This window comes from Haemaphysalis longicornis, unplaced genomic scaffold, assembly GCF_048455015.1.
Source record: "Haemaphysalis longicornis isolate Haplotype H1 unplaced genomic scaffold, Haemaphysalis longicornis Haplotype H1 scaffold_10, whole genome shotgun sequence".
Classification (NCBI taxonomy): Eukaryota; Metazoa; Arthropoda; class Arachnida; order Ixodida; family Ixodidae; genus Haemaphysalis; species Haemaphysalis longicornis.
This window is the reverse complement of record NW_027526204.1, coordinates 149,725,898-149,742,636: the sequence shown is the minus strand read 5'-3', so window position 1 is coordinate 149,742,636 and position 16,739 is coordinate 149,725,898. Positions and strand designations below refer to the sequence as shown.

At 46.8% G+C, this 16,739-nt stretch overlaps 1 protein-coding gene across 1 annotated transcript; it reads right to left on the bottom strand.

Moving 5' to 3' along the window:
• Positions 1-4,197: 4,197 nt before the first annotated feature.
• Positions 4,198-16,615, bottom strand: Csn5 (COP9 signalosome subunit 5). The gene is made up of 6 exons (XM_077691200.1): positions 16,376-16,615; positions 15,220-15,328; positions 13,221-13,475; positions 11,268-11,333; positions 7,987-8,184; positions 4,198-4,587 (listed from the first exon to the last, which is right to left on the bottom strand). The coding sequence occupies exons 1-6, from the start codon at positions 16,507-16,509 to the stop codon at positions 4,339-4,341; spliced, it is 1,011 nt and encodes a 336-aa protein (XP_077547326.1). The 5' UTR covers positions 16,510-16,615; the 3' UTR covers positions 4,198-4,338.
• Positions 16,616-16,739: the final 124 nt, after the last annotated feature.

Here is a 16,739-nt window from a genome sequence, read left to right as displayed (position 1 = left end):
AGGCACTCTCCTAACCGAGTGACCGAACGCAGCAGCGATAGAAGAAAGAAAACGGAGAGGAGCGTTTCGCGAAGGGTGAAGAGGGGGCCAGAACGCGCGGCTATGGCGTCATCTCCCTCACTGCCTGCCCCTCACTCTGCAGGGTTCCACTCGTCACCACACAAGAAGCGTTGTCCCCGCCCTCCCACTCTCAAAACGCTATTTCGTTCGCCGCTAATCCAAACCACGTGACATTTGCGCGGGAGGTTCAAACCGGATTTGCAACAACATGCTCTTTGCTTCCCTTGCGTGCAAAGCCGAACCACGTGACATTTGCGCGGAGGTGCAAAAATGATTTGCCACAACACGTTGGCTGACGGCGGCGTCACGCTGCGAGATAACAGTTTTAGCATAGCGGCTAGCGTCCGCTAACGCTACGGCAGCGGTTGGCGGGGCCCGACTGGGCAAGTGCCCATTCGTTCCCCTGGGTACAGTGGCTAGAAGAGTACCCTGGGACGGTCGCCCGCCTCGCGGAGCCCGCGCATTAGTTCCGCGAGGGGCGACCTCCTCGCCCTCCCGACGCGCGCGCGCATGAGCAGTCTGTCCGACCCTGCATAACTCAGTCGTGTCCCGGTAATTCAACACTGTGTTGGGTATAAAACCCCGGCATACCGTTTTTTTCGCGCGTATAACCCGCCCCTGAAAATAATCCGCACCGCATCTTTCAGCCCCCCGGGTAAGAAAAAAAAAATCCTCGTTTATATTGCCCGCACATTTGAAAGGCTGCACCAAAGCTACTTCTCAAGCAACACATCACATACTATGCAGACAGAAAAAGAGCGTATATTTAGCAAGCAGAATACACTGACTGGAAGACGAAAGTCACAATTCAATAATAAAATTCAGTTGTTAGTGTGCGCTCGTACTTGTTTTTTCGTCCTTGTCATTGTATGTTTTACGCAATCGATGCCATGGAAGGCTCAGTCAGTGTTACTGCGTAGTAGCTTCACGGCACAACTCGCATTGCCGTGAAGCTGCACTAAAGAAAAAACCCCGCGTATTATCCGCACCCCTAGTTTGCCACTGAAATTTCGCATTTTGGTGCGGGTTATACGCCCGAAAATACGGTATTCATTTTTCGATGGCGCACGCACCCTGGATTGAAAGGTAGTAATTTACACAAACCCGCAACGCGAATTTCCACAGTGGGCGTACATATCTGCTTTCGAGCAAAAGTACGTACGTTTCCCCGAACTCCGGAGACTTGACACAAACCTGTAATTGAAGGTTTTTTACCTTCAACCTTCAACTGTAATTGAAGGATTTTTATTAAGTGCGAATGCACTTTATAAGCGACCCCAAACCATCCACCGCCGGCGTCGGCGGCGGCGTCGGCGTCCGCAGTGCTCCTCTATAAAGAAACAGCATCCGGCGCCAGGTTCCGATCCGCGGACTTTGCGGCCGCAGCGCGACGCTCTACCGACCAAGCCACGGACGCGACGTGATATCAGCGTTAGTGACGCGCCTTATATCTTTAACGCATTCAAACTACGTCGTCAGCGGCGTGCGTTGGTGACTCAGCGGCGTTATAGCGGCTTGATAACTGCGTGGTGTACACGTGATACTACAAACCCGATGGAAGAGATGGAAGAGAAGGCGGCGAGGCGGTGGGCTGCGGGGGCCGAGCGCAAGCGCCGCAAGCGGGCCGACAACCGTGCATTCGCACTTTCACATTCTCCCCCTCGGGGAAATGCGGGGGAATTTTTGGTAAGTTTAGTGCATTTTTTTCTTGCGCTGTTCAAGCCCTTCGTCAGAATTTCCTGTAACACGTAATTTTTCTGTCTTGACTGCTTATAAATTTTCTGTCAGAAAGAATAAAAGGGGCGCTGAGCAGACGAAGACGAAGTGGACACACGCACACCCCATACAGGCGCCTGTGTGTGTGTCTACTTTGTCTTCGTCTGCTCAGCGCCCCTTTCACTCTTTCCAATAAGCGTGAACCAACTAGCTCAACACATTTTGTTAAGCTCTGTCAGAAATTCTGAAAACATTTTCGCCTGTAAAGCGTGGTTTACTGCGCGCGCGTTTGAACTGCGGCGAAGCAAATAGGGGTTACGAAGTTGAACGTAGGAAGGGCAATGCAGGGAGCTTAATCAGCGTAATCCGGTTGGCTACCCTACGCCTAGGAAAGGAAAGATATGCAGAACAAGGAAAACAAACAAAAATATGAAAAGTGACTAATACAAGAAAGTAAACAAAATAAGGATATATGAAAAGTGACTAATAAGTGAAAATAAACAAAAGAAGTGTATATACATTCTATGCTAAAATAATAGGAACACCAGCAAACATACAGCAGTCCGCCCGAGTTGGGCTAGTTGGTTTAGATTATAATTCACGAGGAAAAACAGCGCAAGAAACACAGGGACAGCATTCGTTCCAGACGGTAATGCTGTCCCTTTATTTTCTCTTATTAGTCACTTTTCATATATCCTTATTTTGTTTACTTTCTTGTATTAGTCACTTTTCATATTTTTGTTTGTTTTTCTTGTTCTGCGTATCTTTCCTTTCCTAAACGTAAACAGAGTCCTTCAATGCTTTGAAGGACTCTGGCGTAGGGTAGCCACCCTGAGCACTGGGAGAGAGCACTGTCCAGCTTGGACCCTGACGACCAGCTTTGGCTGGTGCAGCGAGCCCAAGAAGCCGGACGAACTCAAAGGGTCCTGGAATGAGGACTCTTCCCCAGGGCTGACAGCTTCAGATACACGTTTATTCCTCCTCCACAGGGACAGCGCTGTGCGTCATCCCCTCTTCCTTTGTCACTGCGTTTCTTGCGCTGTTTTTCGTCACGAGTTGCCCCACTCAGTTGCAAAGCAAGTGTAGACGCACATGATGTGCTCAACAGTCTCATTTACATCACAGACATTACAGGTGACACTGCCTGTCATTCCAGAGTGGTAAAGCCTCACATGTCACAATCGGGTTCGCTTCAGAGCGAACCTTATTAAGACATGAACCTTCAAAGCGAACTTCAAATTGAAAAGCAGGGAGGGTGGTACAATTACCCAATGTAGTTTTTCATGGGATTCTGCACAGAGTCCTAACATCGGAAATTAGACAAAGGGCACAGTGTCGTTGGTAGATTGGGCAGCTTGGTCCACTTGGTCATTTTATCTTGGAATCCACAGAAACACAACATTCGTGGCCACATTGGCAGACTGGGAATTGAGATTTGCTAGTCACAGCCACTGATGCACTCATGGTTTGCAAGTGCGTGACTGAAATGATTTTGCTGCGACAGGAATCTAGTGACTTAGCTATGATGGTGTCCTATGGAAGATTAAGACCAGTCTGCATAAAGCATGGATTGTATTGTAATTTGTGTAAACAGCGTCTTTTCATCACCTCATTGTCAGCAATACGGCGCCCGAAACTTTGAGCTCAGCTATGATTCTTGTGAAGCGAACAAAGACATATTAAAAAGCTCCAGCCTTTTCCTTTGAGAACTAGAATGTCTCGGAACATGGAGTGTGTTTTAAAGCAGGAAGCGTTAGTAGACAGCTTTGGCTTCCCACTGTAATGAAATGCATTCTGACCTAACGAAATTGGTTAAAATGATATCAATCTGCTCCAATCTCAGTGAGGCCCATGTTGATGTGTCGTGGCGGGCCTACAAACAGGCAAACCTTTGCGACACAGACAACTTTGATGAAGCTTTGAGGATTAGACATGCTCGCTCGGAAAACCTAAATAAAATCTGTCATAAAATTTACTTCTGGATAAATTGATAATGTACCTGACCTCACTAGATGTCGATGTATCATCATCATCAAACATTTTGTCAATTTTTTTTAGCTTTCTTATGTATATTTTTCTGCCACATTTAACTGCCCTCGCTTGTTCACCAGCACCTCTGTTGTGGGTTTTCCCCACTCTGTCCCGTCGCACGCATTGGTTTTCTCCAGGTTCCAACGTACAAATGAACCCTTCGGCAAATCATTCTGCGAAATCTATACACCTCAAGGGTCCCAAACAGAACGAATCCACGCAGAAAGGTGCAGCATGTGCCAATTTCTTGCCCCAAATTAAACATTCTCAGAGCCACTGCCACACAGCTTTGAAGCAAGATGTTTTTATTAAAAAACAGACTTTTTTAGGACGTTCAAGCAGTTGCTGAACAAACTATGACCACTTCATTCCTGAAGTATAACCACACAGTTTCGAAGCCAGAGAGTGATTTATTGAAAAACAGACTTTAAGAGGTTTGTGCAGTCACTGAACAAACTGTGACCACTCCATTCTTGAAGCATCACCACGCTGTTCTCAGATGAAGAATGAAGAACAGCGCCGACAGCCGTTTCACTGGCCGTCTTGGCTGGCGCAGTTGACTTGGTTGAAGAGCCTATCCTTGATCACTTGAGACATGAGGCCGTGGATGACTTCGATGGTCGTCTTGCAGCTGTCTCGCGTCGCCTTGGCGAGCTTGTCCTCCGTCCTCTTCTCGTGCGGGTCCAGACCGAGGACGAAGCCGCCACGGCCCAGCTGCGACTCGGACTGCTCCAGTTTGTCCGAGAGGTCAAACACCTGCCCCGTCGTGTAGTCCGCATTCTGCACACGCACGAAAAAAAAACAAAACAAAAGAACACAAGGTTGGACTAAATGGTGAGGGATAATTCCTTTTTTGAATATAAAATGACAGAATATGTTGCAAAGCAATGGGTGTATTCATTCCTACACATGCGCATGCAAAATTCTAACCAGAACCTCGCTAATGTGAGGTGTGCATAGCTTACTGTCTGGCACATGGAGAGAAAATAGTGGCAGTAGTTGTCAAAAGAGACAAAGGTTTGTCATCCCACTCTATCGTATAGTTTGTATTCACTGGTGAGGCACGCATGCAAGCAACCATGTGAGTGCGCCGTAACTGGTTACGCCAAGCTCCGCGGGATGGCGGTACTTGTCCGTGTGCTAAGCACATGATGTGTTTTGGGCATTCCAAACTCTACCCCACTGAACGTAAAGTAATGCCTCGACTGCAATCCGAGTGCGATTAGTAACATCTCTGTTGACACCACCATTGAGAATCGGGTTAAAACGGTGCAGACGACGCACGCTGGCGTTTTTTTTTTCTTTGGCCTGTGGACACAGTGGCACAAGACGTGGTGCCGTGGCCGTTTACAGTGTAGCCAAGCGAAGCAATAGACAGCTAAACTTTTCAGTGAACACCACCTATACTTACCCTTCACCGTTTCCCATAAAAAGCAGGAAAACAGTTCTTCGTGCAGTTTTTGTTAAACACTTTCTATGCTAGTGCCCGCCTCAAGAACCACGCTCAATTTTTATGTGTGAGTGTGTATTCCCTCGCCTCAAAAATTCGTGAAGCTCACTGATAAAAGCTGGGAAAGGATGCTGCTAGGCGTGCTGTTCTGCTCGGAGCGTAGCCCCTCAATGAGGGTCAAAGAGGGAATGAGTGCGGCGCAAGTGAGGAAACACGTTGCTAAGCAGAACCCAAGATAGTCAGCGCACTGCAGGCTGAAGTGATCGAAGTGTGTCATCCGCTATCCGCTATCACGCATAATCAGACAGCACTTCCCCCACTTATGCACTACCCTTACATTTACCTCAGTGAAAGGACTTCCAATTTCACGCGTCAACATACCGTATAAACCGGTATATAGGTCGAGTTTTTTTCCTAAAAAAAAAAATCCGCACAAAAGTCACCTCTAGTCTCATATAGCGGTCATTTGCCATGTAAATTGTTGTCTGACAACAATGTGCAAGTGTAGTCTGGCAACAAAGTGCAAGCTCCCGAGCAAGCGTTTGTGCCTTTGTATGGTGGCTAGAAGCAATTGCGTAGCGAGCGGGACTGCGCTCATGCTCTATCAGGCCTTTTGTTGCTTTTCGCTTTTCTCTAGTTTTTTGCCTTTTACTCGCCAGAAAGCTAAGCCAGAAACCTAAGCTGTGCGCGTGCAACCCCTGGAACAGATCACTCCCTGAACGTCAAGCAGTGCACCCCAAGTTGGAGAACAAAGTGGCGGACTTCGTTCGGGAACTTCGCTGCCGATCGCTGCCGGTTAAAGCGGAGGCCATCCGCGGACCGGCCCTGCGAACTATACAATGATTGGATAGCCGATGACAATGAAAAGACACCTACGGGCCGGCTGCAAAGACCATCCCTCGTGACCGTGTCAAGCTGGGTGTCCTTCTCTTAGCACTCACTACCAGACGACATGCTTGCACGAACATTTAGGAAGTGCTCCGTCTGCAACACGCTCAATGGACTGAGGATGACAGTGAGAAGCAGTCATCCTTGGACGACTCTGAAAGCTCGGATGAGTGAATTCGGCAGTGATGGACGGGTGTCAAAAATAAATACAGTTAAACCTCGTTATAACGAAATTGAAGGGGCGCCGCGATTTGCTCGTTATAGCCAATATTTCGTTATAGCCGTAGCCGACATTTACTGCAAATAATACGCATTGTAGTTGCCTAAAACAAAAAGCGAGCGAAATAGCATCTTGCCGCACGGCAGTAGTCAGTAAAATAAACACATTCCGGAGGTAAAAAGGAAAGGTCATGAACCTACTTTATTGTAGTTCGAAACACGTATTTCAAACAGACTTGGCTCGAATAAGTCCGTAATTGGACATTGATGACCTTCCTGGTGCGAGCGATGGCTCGCTCAGCTGCGGCCGCTATGTTCACGCCATCTTCGCCGCCCTCGTGCGCGCCGAAGTAGCGGCGCAGCACGTCCACCGCATCTAGTGCCTCCGACGCCGTCCTTAGCGCTTCCTTTCACGCCACGTGCAACAGCACTGACGATGGACTCAGTCGCTCACGATGGTGGACAGTGTACTCGTCCACACGTCAAAGTATCTTGCCACCTTACCTTCCTTCGCGCCCGATGCGACAGCTTTTATCATAGCCATCTTCTGTTCAAGCGTGATAGTCTTTCGCTTTCGCTTCCCGCCTGTCGCACTCGCATTGTTGGAATCACGCGAGCAGTACGATAAAAGATAAGGCTGAAGACTGCCAAAACCCACACACACACAACTACGCAGCGACGTCGGCGGTACGAACAGGGGCTCAGGGGAGGGGGGGGTAGTCCGAGGATTCCCCGAAGCCATAGGGATGCATGTGAAAATCGAACGTCGGACTGCTTCTCGGGAAGCCCGCGGTGAGTCCGAGACTGTATATTGAAGGGCCCCATTGTCTGCATGCCGTGCGCAGTGAGAGGAGAGTGGGAATGGTTTCGCGGGCGCAGCGTCCGCATGGCGCGCCATCCAGCTTCGCGCGCATGGCGGTAGTTTTGAACTGATAATACAGTTGCCGCGTCGCACGCTGTCTCAAATCCGCGTTGCGCAGTTTAAAAATTAGCTCAAAATTTGAATTATCAACGAAATTTGTTTGTTATATCCCGTAACGGGCAAATCTTACCTCGTAATCGAGGTTTAAAATACCTTGGTTTCTATGGGGACTTTCAAGGGGAATTACGATTTGCTCGTTATATCCATTATTTCGTTATAGCCCGTCTCGTTATAACGAGGTTTAACTGTATAGACATTGCGTATGTGCTTCTCTGCCGATTTTTTTTTTGTCAACCCGTACGTCACCGTCGCTTGCTCGCTTGGCAGTTTGGCACCTCGCCAACTTGTTCGAATCATCCGCACCGGCCGTGCCGGTCCGTTTAATTAATCCTTATTTGCCCTAAATAGTCATTTTTTATTTCATGACAGTTCTACAAAACCCGTCAAATAACTGTTTAGTTTGATTTAAAAATTATAGGTGGCGCTGGCTGCAACAGGAGTTCTTTGGAGGACGCCTGCGCTCCATACAATCTTCTCATTGCAAAAAGGAACCGCGCTCTCCATACGCTTTTCCTTCGCACAACACCACTCTACCTTCTGGTACACTGTAACCTCCTCCTGAAACAAACTTCCACAACCTCAGAGGTTCTTCAAAGGTACAATTGAAGGAAGCGCAGAAAAGGATGGCAGCACTACTTGCCGTGAGGAGGCTGGAGGAGCTGAGCGTGTTGACCCAGTACTTGTTCCAGAGCGAGTCGAGCAGGCGGCGGTCCAGGGAGGACTTGAAGTAGGACACCTCCAGGGAGTAGTACTGCTTGCAGTGCACCCCAAAGTCCTCGATCTTGTTCAGCGGGATCGTTTGGTACTCGGCGGGGCCCTCGTCCGGAGGCTTGTAGCCCTGCACGCGGTCACGGGCCACAACCGGTCACACAGCTGGTAACACTGGTAAGCCGTTATTCATGGGTGACGGGTATGTCATTAAGAGGCCACGACGACAAAATACAGGATTGGTTCATTACGGGGGGACGCGGGGATCGGGTCACGGAAATAACAACAACAAAAAAAATCAATTTTTAGAAACTGCCTGCTTTGGCTTTTAAAACTTTTATTCTATACTGTACAAAAATATTGTGCCGAAAAATGGCCTCTAAAGGCGCTAAAAGAATTATTTTTGTGAGCGGAGGCGAAAGTGAAAGTGATCGCGATGACCGAAAAACACCCATTTTCGCGACACCACATCAGATCAAGGGTAGCAAGGACTATGCATCCGGTGCCTTTTGAGGGACATCAAGTGCTCCGTAAACTTAAGAGAGCTGTTTTCTCAAAAGTGCTTTTTAGGCATTCCCTGTTGCTCGTGGAGAGGATACCACCGCAACCACTGGACAGATTTTGTTTGTTTGTTTTTTTATTCTTGAAGTGTTCTGCAGGGTATGACGTTTCCTGATTTTCACTTTAGGGCCTTATTTTTTTTATTTTGTATTTATGCCAACGTTAGTTGTGTCCAAATGGTTACAGGTGAAAATAATGCTGTATATAAAAAAAGACAGGGTTCAAAAAAAAAAAAAAAATCTGAGAATGTCATACCCTGTAATGCTCTTTTGACTGCAATTTAAAAGTATTCAGAACTTCCTACCAAGTTTCGTCACTTCACTAGGCTTTCCACGAGCGGGCAACATGTGAATCTCCGTAACACAAAAAACTACTGAAGGTATCATTATGAAACTGTTACTATCACCACTGGGAGTGTTTTCCAAGGTGCCTACCAAATTTCATTACAATATGCCAAGAAATAAGTTTGCTCCGATCCCCACCTCCCCACTTAGAAAACGCTGCTCTGTCCTGACAACAAGGACACCAACATGTTGCAAACTTTGAAGTGACAATCGAGATAACTACAGAAAATATTAGAAGCAGTGGCCCCTCCTTAGCCACTTGTGGCAATTTTTCTACGATGTCAAGGAACCTTTTTTGGAGCAACTGGTGGCCACTGACCTAACCAACCACTAAGGAACACAACCGGGCGATCGTTGTGGGGGGCCTCTGGTTCCTTTTGGTCGTATCACTTCAATGCTAACATGAGGTCAACAACACTGATACCTATGCTCTTAGTGTTGGCCTCCACTGCGCCGCTCCTGCCCATAATACGCCACTGTAGCCCAAAATTTGAACGTTTTTCAACATTTCACGCGTTTGTTTCAGTTAAAAGAACATATTTAATGGCTGGAATGGAGCCGACTTAGTTAAAGGGTCCATGAAGAGAAAATACAACTTCGTTTAACTTTAAAGAGTTAGACTTTAGTACCTCACTCAGCTTCATTCCGTCCACGAAAGACGTTTTTGAACCGATAAAAACGCAAGAAATACTTAAGGACTTTCATATTTCGCGCCACAGTGACGCGTTATCGGCGCGAGTGACGTCATATGGGCCAGCACTAAAAACATAATTTTCAGTGTGTTAACTGCAAGTTAGCATTCAAGTGATTCAATCAAACGGAACTAGCGGCCCCACTACAATCGCCCAGTCATGTGTCCTGGCGATTGATTAGTTTGGCCGCCGTCAATCACTCAAACAAGATTCTGTGACGTCATAGAAAAGTTGCTGCAAACGGGCTAGCGAGTCGCCAAAGCTCCACACGTTTTCTTTAATATCTCCGTTATTTTTTGGAAGTTTGCGATGAAATCGGTATCATTTTTATCAGGGCAAAGCAGCCTTTCTAATGAACCAAACTTGTATTTTGTCTTCATGGCCCCCTCGAGCCATTTTTCTCCTTTCTTGCACTCAAGCACGCACACTCATGCCAGACGTACAGTCGAATCCCGCAACAACGAAATTGACAGGATGTGCAAAAAATTTCATTGAGGCGAAAATTTGTTGAGGAGAAATCTGCCCCAAAACACCACGGAAGGGCACGAACAATAGCCCCGTATAATTCCGCATCATTGGCAGCATAATACAATGTTTAGAAAAAAGGAGCGACATGCAATAACATCGTTGTTTGTTCGGATAACGAATGTACTAATGGTTATCTGTTTTTTACCTGCACGCAAAGAGTGCGTTACGGAGGGGTGAAGATATGCAGGCGCAAAACATATTGCTATACAACAAGGCGTGTCCACCGAACTGATTACTTGCACATAGCTGCTAGGCCGTCGAAAGCCCCCCTCTTGCTTGTGGCAGGTGCGGTGCCGTTATCTTAACCTCTGACTGGGCACGGCAACAATTGACCTTGGCAGGCAAGCTGCGCCCGGTTGTATTTAACGCGACCGCACACTTGCGACTAAGACAGAATGATGTGGGTTCGAGACTAAACATGAACGCATTGTTTTTGCTTTTGACTTTGAAGAATTGCAGACGGAAACCGGAAGGACAGCTGCTCACAACGCATACATGACGGCACTGCACCACCGGCAGAGCACATTCGTGAGATTTCGACTGGATAAGGATTGGCTGTAGTGCCGGAGACAGCCAGCCACACCGTTATCACCAGCAAGCAATGGCATCCACCTAACCTACGAGTTTGTTTTTGTTTTGGGTAGTGGTGGGGGCGCGCGGCGCACGTTTTTGGTGAAACTAAGCGTCCTGAATGTATAAAGTAACAGATAGCTGGCGTTATGCTTATTTTTATAGCAAAACAAATGTTCAAACCCAGCCTCAATGAGCGGAAATTTCGTTGAAGCGGAGTTCGTTGTAGCGGGCTTTGACTGTACAAACTTTTAATTAACAAGAGAGAGAGAGAGAGAGGACGAAACACTGCACTAGTAGCACCAGCATCATAATGAGCTACTTTAATGACCCCTTTTGTCACATAAATAAGCCAATTTGTGTCCTTTGGTGATGAGCACATTAGAAAGCTTTACCTGGCACACGGGGTGCATGAGCACATTTCCTATGACAGCGGGAGCGTGTTTCAGTGCATCTACAACCCACGAAAGCATCATTTAGAACCCTTAGATTGGCTGTTGAAAGAAGGTGCACAATACCTTGGGGTAAGTCCGGAAAGCTCCCAAATTCACCTTGCCGGCCGAGATCGTCCGCACGGGGTCAATCTGCAGGAAAGGGAAACTTGAAGGCGACATCTTACAAACAAACAGAACTTCTAGAACTGAAACAGAACACCGAGGGAACAAGCACTTTGCCTTTGTGTTTGGCGAATTTGGCCACCGGTACTAACCAAGCCCTACAGGCTGGCTTTCACTGAGGAATCACTATGCACTGCAGCGAGGTGGTTGGGCACAGGCAAGTGACTTTGTCCCCCAACAAAGTGCCTGTAGGGAAAGACACAGTAGGAGGTAAATCCCCGTCGCCATCTCATTTCCCTTGCTATCTACCACCTCCAATGGCACAAACAAAACATGAAGAGGAAAGCTGGATGAAAATCAAGTTGAGGACGGACATCAAATCCAGGGAAGACTGCCCCTACAAGTGCTACCACATCAAAAGGGATTGCTACAACACGCGCCATAAAATTTAGGTGTGTCTACGTGAACGAAGCTGTCTCCCCATACTCGGGGACAACTTTCTGTGGCAATGGGGAGAAAGCTATGGGGGGAGGGGGAACTAACTGTTTTGTGTTACTGCACCAAAGTAGTCCTTGATAAACTGGTTTCGGTTTCAGTGTGATAGATACGCATTTGATACAGTTCATTTATTCGCATGAGCTCTGTGGTTGAGTGCGCTGAACCACGATCATGAAGCATGCAGGCATATTGGCGTCTCCTTCCCCACGCTTCATGTGTTTGTAAGCAGAAGCCAATGCTTTGACTGCAGAACTCAGACTGACCGTGGACTACATCGCCCAACTCTATCGTTCAGAAGTGCAGTGAATTTTGCCAGTGCTTCAGTTTTGACGGCATGTACTGATTTGTAAACTCTTCTGCAGCTCAAAATTGGGCAGCACCACCGACATGTGTGGCATACTTACATAGCGCGGGCGCAGTATATCGACACAGCAGCACGCACAAACGCTTACACACCCGCTCGCTTACCCCAGCCAACTGGCTAACCGAACGAATTGCAGAAACGGTGGAAAGTCCCGGTTGCACCAGTCTCACTTGGGCGTACACTTTGCAAACCACTCGCTTCACTTGTTTTGACAGCATTTGCTTCTCAAGCTTCTTAAAAACCCTACGCGGAGAATGAAATGGTGAGTTGCAGCGAGCTACCGAAAGCCGTCGACGAGGACGCCCCGTTTTTTTTTCGGAAGAGAACCATTGCGACACCAGTGGCGATAGTCACAACCAAAAAAAGCTTGAAATCTTAAAAATAATGCTCTGTTTTGTATATTCTGGCTATTAATTTAGTAGCATAATCAATGCAAGGCTAAAACATAAGAAATATATACTTTTTAATTGCTTGGGTTACAGCTAGCCAATTATTTTTGCCGACTCCTACACCCCACAACAACTACGACCGTCAATTTTTAACTATCGCTTTACCCAGACTGCTGAATAACTTTACAAGTAACTCAATTGAGATTGGTAAACTCTCTAAATCGGCTTTGAACGAATATTTTTTGTAACGCGTGTTATATATCTGTTGTTGCTATAAATACCTGTGACATGCACCTGTTGAATTCATTTTGCTGTTTCTGTTGCCCTGCTAACCATGACTGTTAAGCACATTTTTTTACGTTTTACTTGACGCGTATTTCAATTTTTTTCTTCTCTCTCTTTTTTTTTATTTCCTCTGCTGTATCCTTTATTCTGTTCGACCCTTTGCTGTCAATCACACGATGGGCAGCCGCCCCATCAAGCTGCTCTGTGCAGCTTTTTGTGGCTGCTTCTTCCCCTGTACCCATCTGTAGGGCAAATAAAGTTGATTTGATTTGAACTACTTCGAGGTGCGCAAAGAAATGGCGTGGTTCGGCTCTGCAGCCTTAACTGCATTGCCACGGAAAGTTGTCCCCGCGAACAGCGGAGTCGCTGTGCACCCACCACGATGGCAACGAAGGGCTCCTGGAACTGCTGGTTGAGCATCTGTGTGCTGACGTCGATGCCCGAGAGCCAGCAGCCGTAGCCCGGGTGCGAGTGGTACCAGCCGACGACGTTCTCCAGCCGGCCGACCACCTTGGCGTTCTCCGTGTAGTCAGCCATGTACTCGTAAGCCTGCGCCTGGGCATTCACCCGCGTCTCCGTGCCTTCCACGGGCAGCGCAAACGAGTCCATCACGATCATCGTGTTGGCGTCCACCTGCGTTTTGACAAGGACAACGGTCACCTATTTCGCCGCCATCTCGTGGACCCAGCACAGAACTTTCGCTTTCTTTCAAATAACGGTCGTCTACTGTTACATGGGGTAATAAAAATACGTACACAAATGTAGCTGAAACATTTTAAAGGAGCCATGAAGACAAAATACAAGTTGGATTTATTAGAAAGACAGCTTAGTGCCGATGACAATGATACCAATATCATCACAATCTTCAAACAAATAACGGAGATATTAAAGAAAACATGTGAAGCAGTCGCGACCTCCTAGCCGATTTCCCGCAACTTTTCTATGACGTCACGGAACCTTGTTTGTGCGATTGGCGGCCGCCTAACTGACCTGTCGTGACGACACATGACTGGACATCTGTAATGGGGCCTCTAGTTCCATTTGACCGCATCACTTGAATGCTAACGTGCAGTTAATGCACTGAAAATAATGTTTTATTGTTGGCCCGTGTGACGTCATTCTTGCTCATAACACGTCACTGTGGCGCAAAATTTGAAAGTTTTTAAATACTTCTTGTTTTTTTTAGTTAAAAAAACATCTTTTGGGGCTGTAATGGAGCTGAGTGAGATATTGAATTCTAGTTCTTTCAAATTAAACGAAGTTGTATTTTCTCTTCATGGCTCCTTTAAAATACTAGATGGAACACCATAATGGACATAAAAATGAGATTTCTTTCACCCTGTAAACACGAAACTTGCACCAGTTGCAGTGGATAGAGCGTCCTACTATTAAACGGGCTAACGTAAAATACCGTATTTTCGCGCGTATAACCCACCCTTTTGCGCGTATAACCCCCACTTTCAGCTTGCCACAAAAAAAAAAAAAAAAAAACCCTCACGCATTGCCCACAAATTTGATACAGGAAAGGCTGCACCAAAGCTACTGCTCAAGCAACACATCCCATACTGTGCAGACGTAAAAAGCGTATATTTAGCAAGTAGAATACACTGCCTGCAAGGCGAAAGTTGCAATTCATTCAGTGTCACATCTCTCACTACAGCTATCACTTGAGCCGCAGTCCTCACTGTTGTACACATGGTCATCTTCACGGCACAATGCGCATTGGCGTGAAGTTACACTAAAGGAAAAACCCCACGTACTATCTTCACCCCTGCTCTGCCACTGAAAGTTTCGCATTTTTGCTGCGGGTTATATGCGCGAAAAAAAAAAAAAGTACATGCACAAATACAATAGAAGTGTTATAAAGAAGATAGAATACTGTAATGGACGTAAAAATAAGCTTCTTTATAGCTACAAGCTGTTTTTGAATAATACAGCTGCGTATGATAAGAGCACTCCACTCGGGTTTAAGTCCAGAATAGCAACAGCTCATACTGTGGATCCCCATCCCACCGCCAAAGCAACGGATGCACGACATCAGTGAAGGCACATGTCTTGAAAGGAGACCGTGTTGAATGTGGGACATCGTACGCTTTTTCTGACCTAGTTTGTCCGTCGTCACTGCAGTAGTTTATATGAGCAGATCGAGTCCAAAAAATCATGTTAATGACTCGTGTCACATTCAAAATACAGTAACGCACTCTTTGTGATACACGGAGGAAAGACGGCTGCGGTATTGAGGCGCAGGAGGCAACTTAAGATGTTGTTCTTAAGTTGTACCCGAGTACAGCTATTTCACTGTTGTCCTGAGGCTTCTAGCAAAGCCTTCTAGAAAAGTTTCACCGGGTCTCCTGCGCACACAGTTCAAATGACTTACTTTTCCTAGTAGGAGGCCCATAACTTCGAGCGTTCCACCTGATCGTGCGTGCATGACCATCTTGAGGAGGGCTAGGGCGGACACCTTCATATCCTTGAAGTAGTGGGGGCTGCGAAAGACAGAGTGGTGAAAAGAACAATTGGACGCCCGAATTCACACTGCACCACGCCGGAAGCCCTTGCTCCATAAAGTGGGGGTTAACCAAACGGCCATTGTCCATGACGAATGACAGCACAAAAACTGGAAAAAGAACACGCAAAGGGATGACAGAAACAGGCCATTGTGTGTTTTCCCATCCAGTTTTGCACTGTCATTCATCATGGATCAGTACCAACCAGCCCAGCTTACAACACTTTTGCAGCCATTGTCCATTCCCACTGAGTACGAGATGGCTCGACGAATTGAGTGAAGTTCCGAACTGTTTAATGCAACGTATTCGCACACTTCTGGAGAGCCCCTTCTCATGCCCTTGCGGGCAGTGTTCTAGCAAGCGTCGCCGATTGTCCCTCCTACCTCGGCAACCCAGTGGAGTCACAACTCACGGTGAAAGCAGTCTAGTCTGTCTTGATATCTACCGCACCAGTTAAACCGCTTACGCTTACTGACTAGCCAGGGCCACAGTTAATTTTCGATTATTTCTTGCTTTGGTTGGGGTTTCATCCAGACGTTTTGCTTGCTTTGGCAAGGGATTCGAGGACACGTAGCCATCCCTGGAGTCGCGTCCGATCATCCGCAATTGTTAACAGTAGTTAACAACGTTTTTAGATTAACTTGTTTAAAAATGCCGGTAGTTAATACCTAGCAGTGACTCTGGTTGGTTAGTGAACGGTAACGGTTTGGCCGGTCGGGTAAAAATTAAGACCATTCCCCCGTGAGTTGTGAAGAGGGCGTGACACTTGGTTGTCAAAATGGGAGGGAGAATTGGTAACGCTTACCAACGCAACGTACTCACATGTTTAAAGAGGCCTTCTGGCACTCTCGCGATACAAAGAATGACAGAACGGTCTAAACAGAGCACACTTCTGTGGGCTGGAAGCTACATGAACCTCCCGACTCTACCATTACAAGCCTTCACGAAATAAAACGCATATTCCTGAGGACACAAAATTTCATCGCCCAAGAGGCAGTGAACTGAATAAATGGAAAACAGTCGCACTCTCTCTCCCATGGCTTGGCTGTGAGTATGTCCTGCTGCTGCTTCTTGTTGTACTTGTATAAATCGTCGACGCTCTGGACGGAGTCGACGTTATTGCTCATTTCCCAAGTCTTCTGCGCCATGTGGGCGTCCATGATTTTCGGTTGTTTGTCGAAAACTAATAGAGAGCGAGTGGTGAACGTTACGAACGCGACGCAAATGTCATTGATCAAACCGCTTGCGAGGCGGCTGCCATTGATATCAATTCAGCATTACAAAATAAAAAATAATTACTACAAACAATTTAAAACCAAAAACAACTAAATTTATGTTACAATAAATTAGATACGTTATTTCAGAGCACAATTTTGTAAAGTAAAAAAAT

Excerpts from the sequence above, each read along its gene's own strand:
- Csn5 (XM_077691200.1), bottom strand. The coding sequence starts at position 16,509 with ATGGACGCCCACATGGCGCAGAAGACTTGGGAAATGAGCAATAACGTC. Across the intron at positions 13,476-15,219 it reads TGGGCCTCCTACTAGGAAAA|GTGGACGCCAACACGATGAT; the intron begins GTAAGTCATTTG and ends GTCAAAACGCAG. Across the intron at positions 11,334-13,220 it reads AGCCCTTCGTTGCCATCGTG|ATTGACCCCGTGCGGACGAT; the intron begins GTGGGTGCACAG and ends CCTTTCCTGCAG.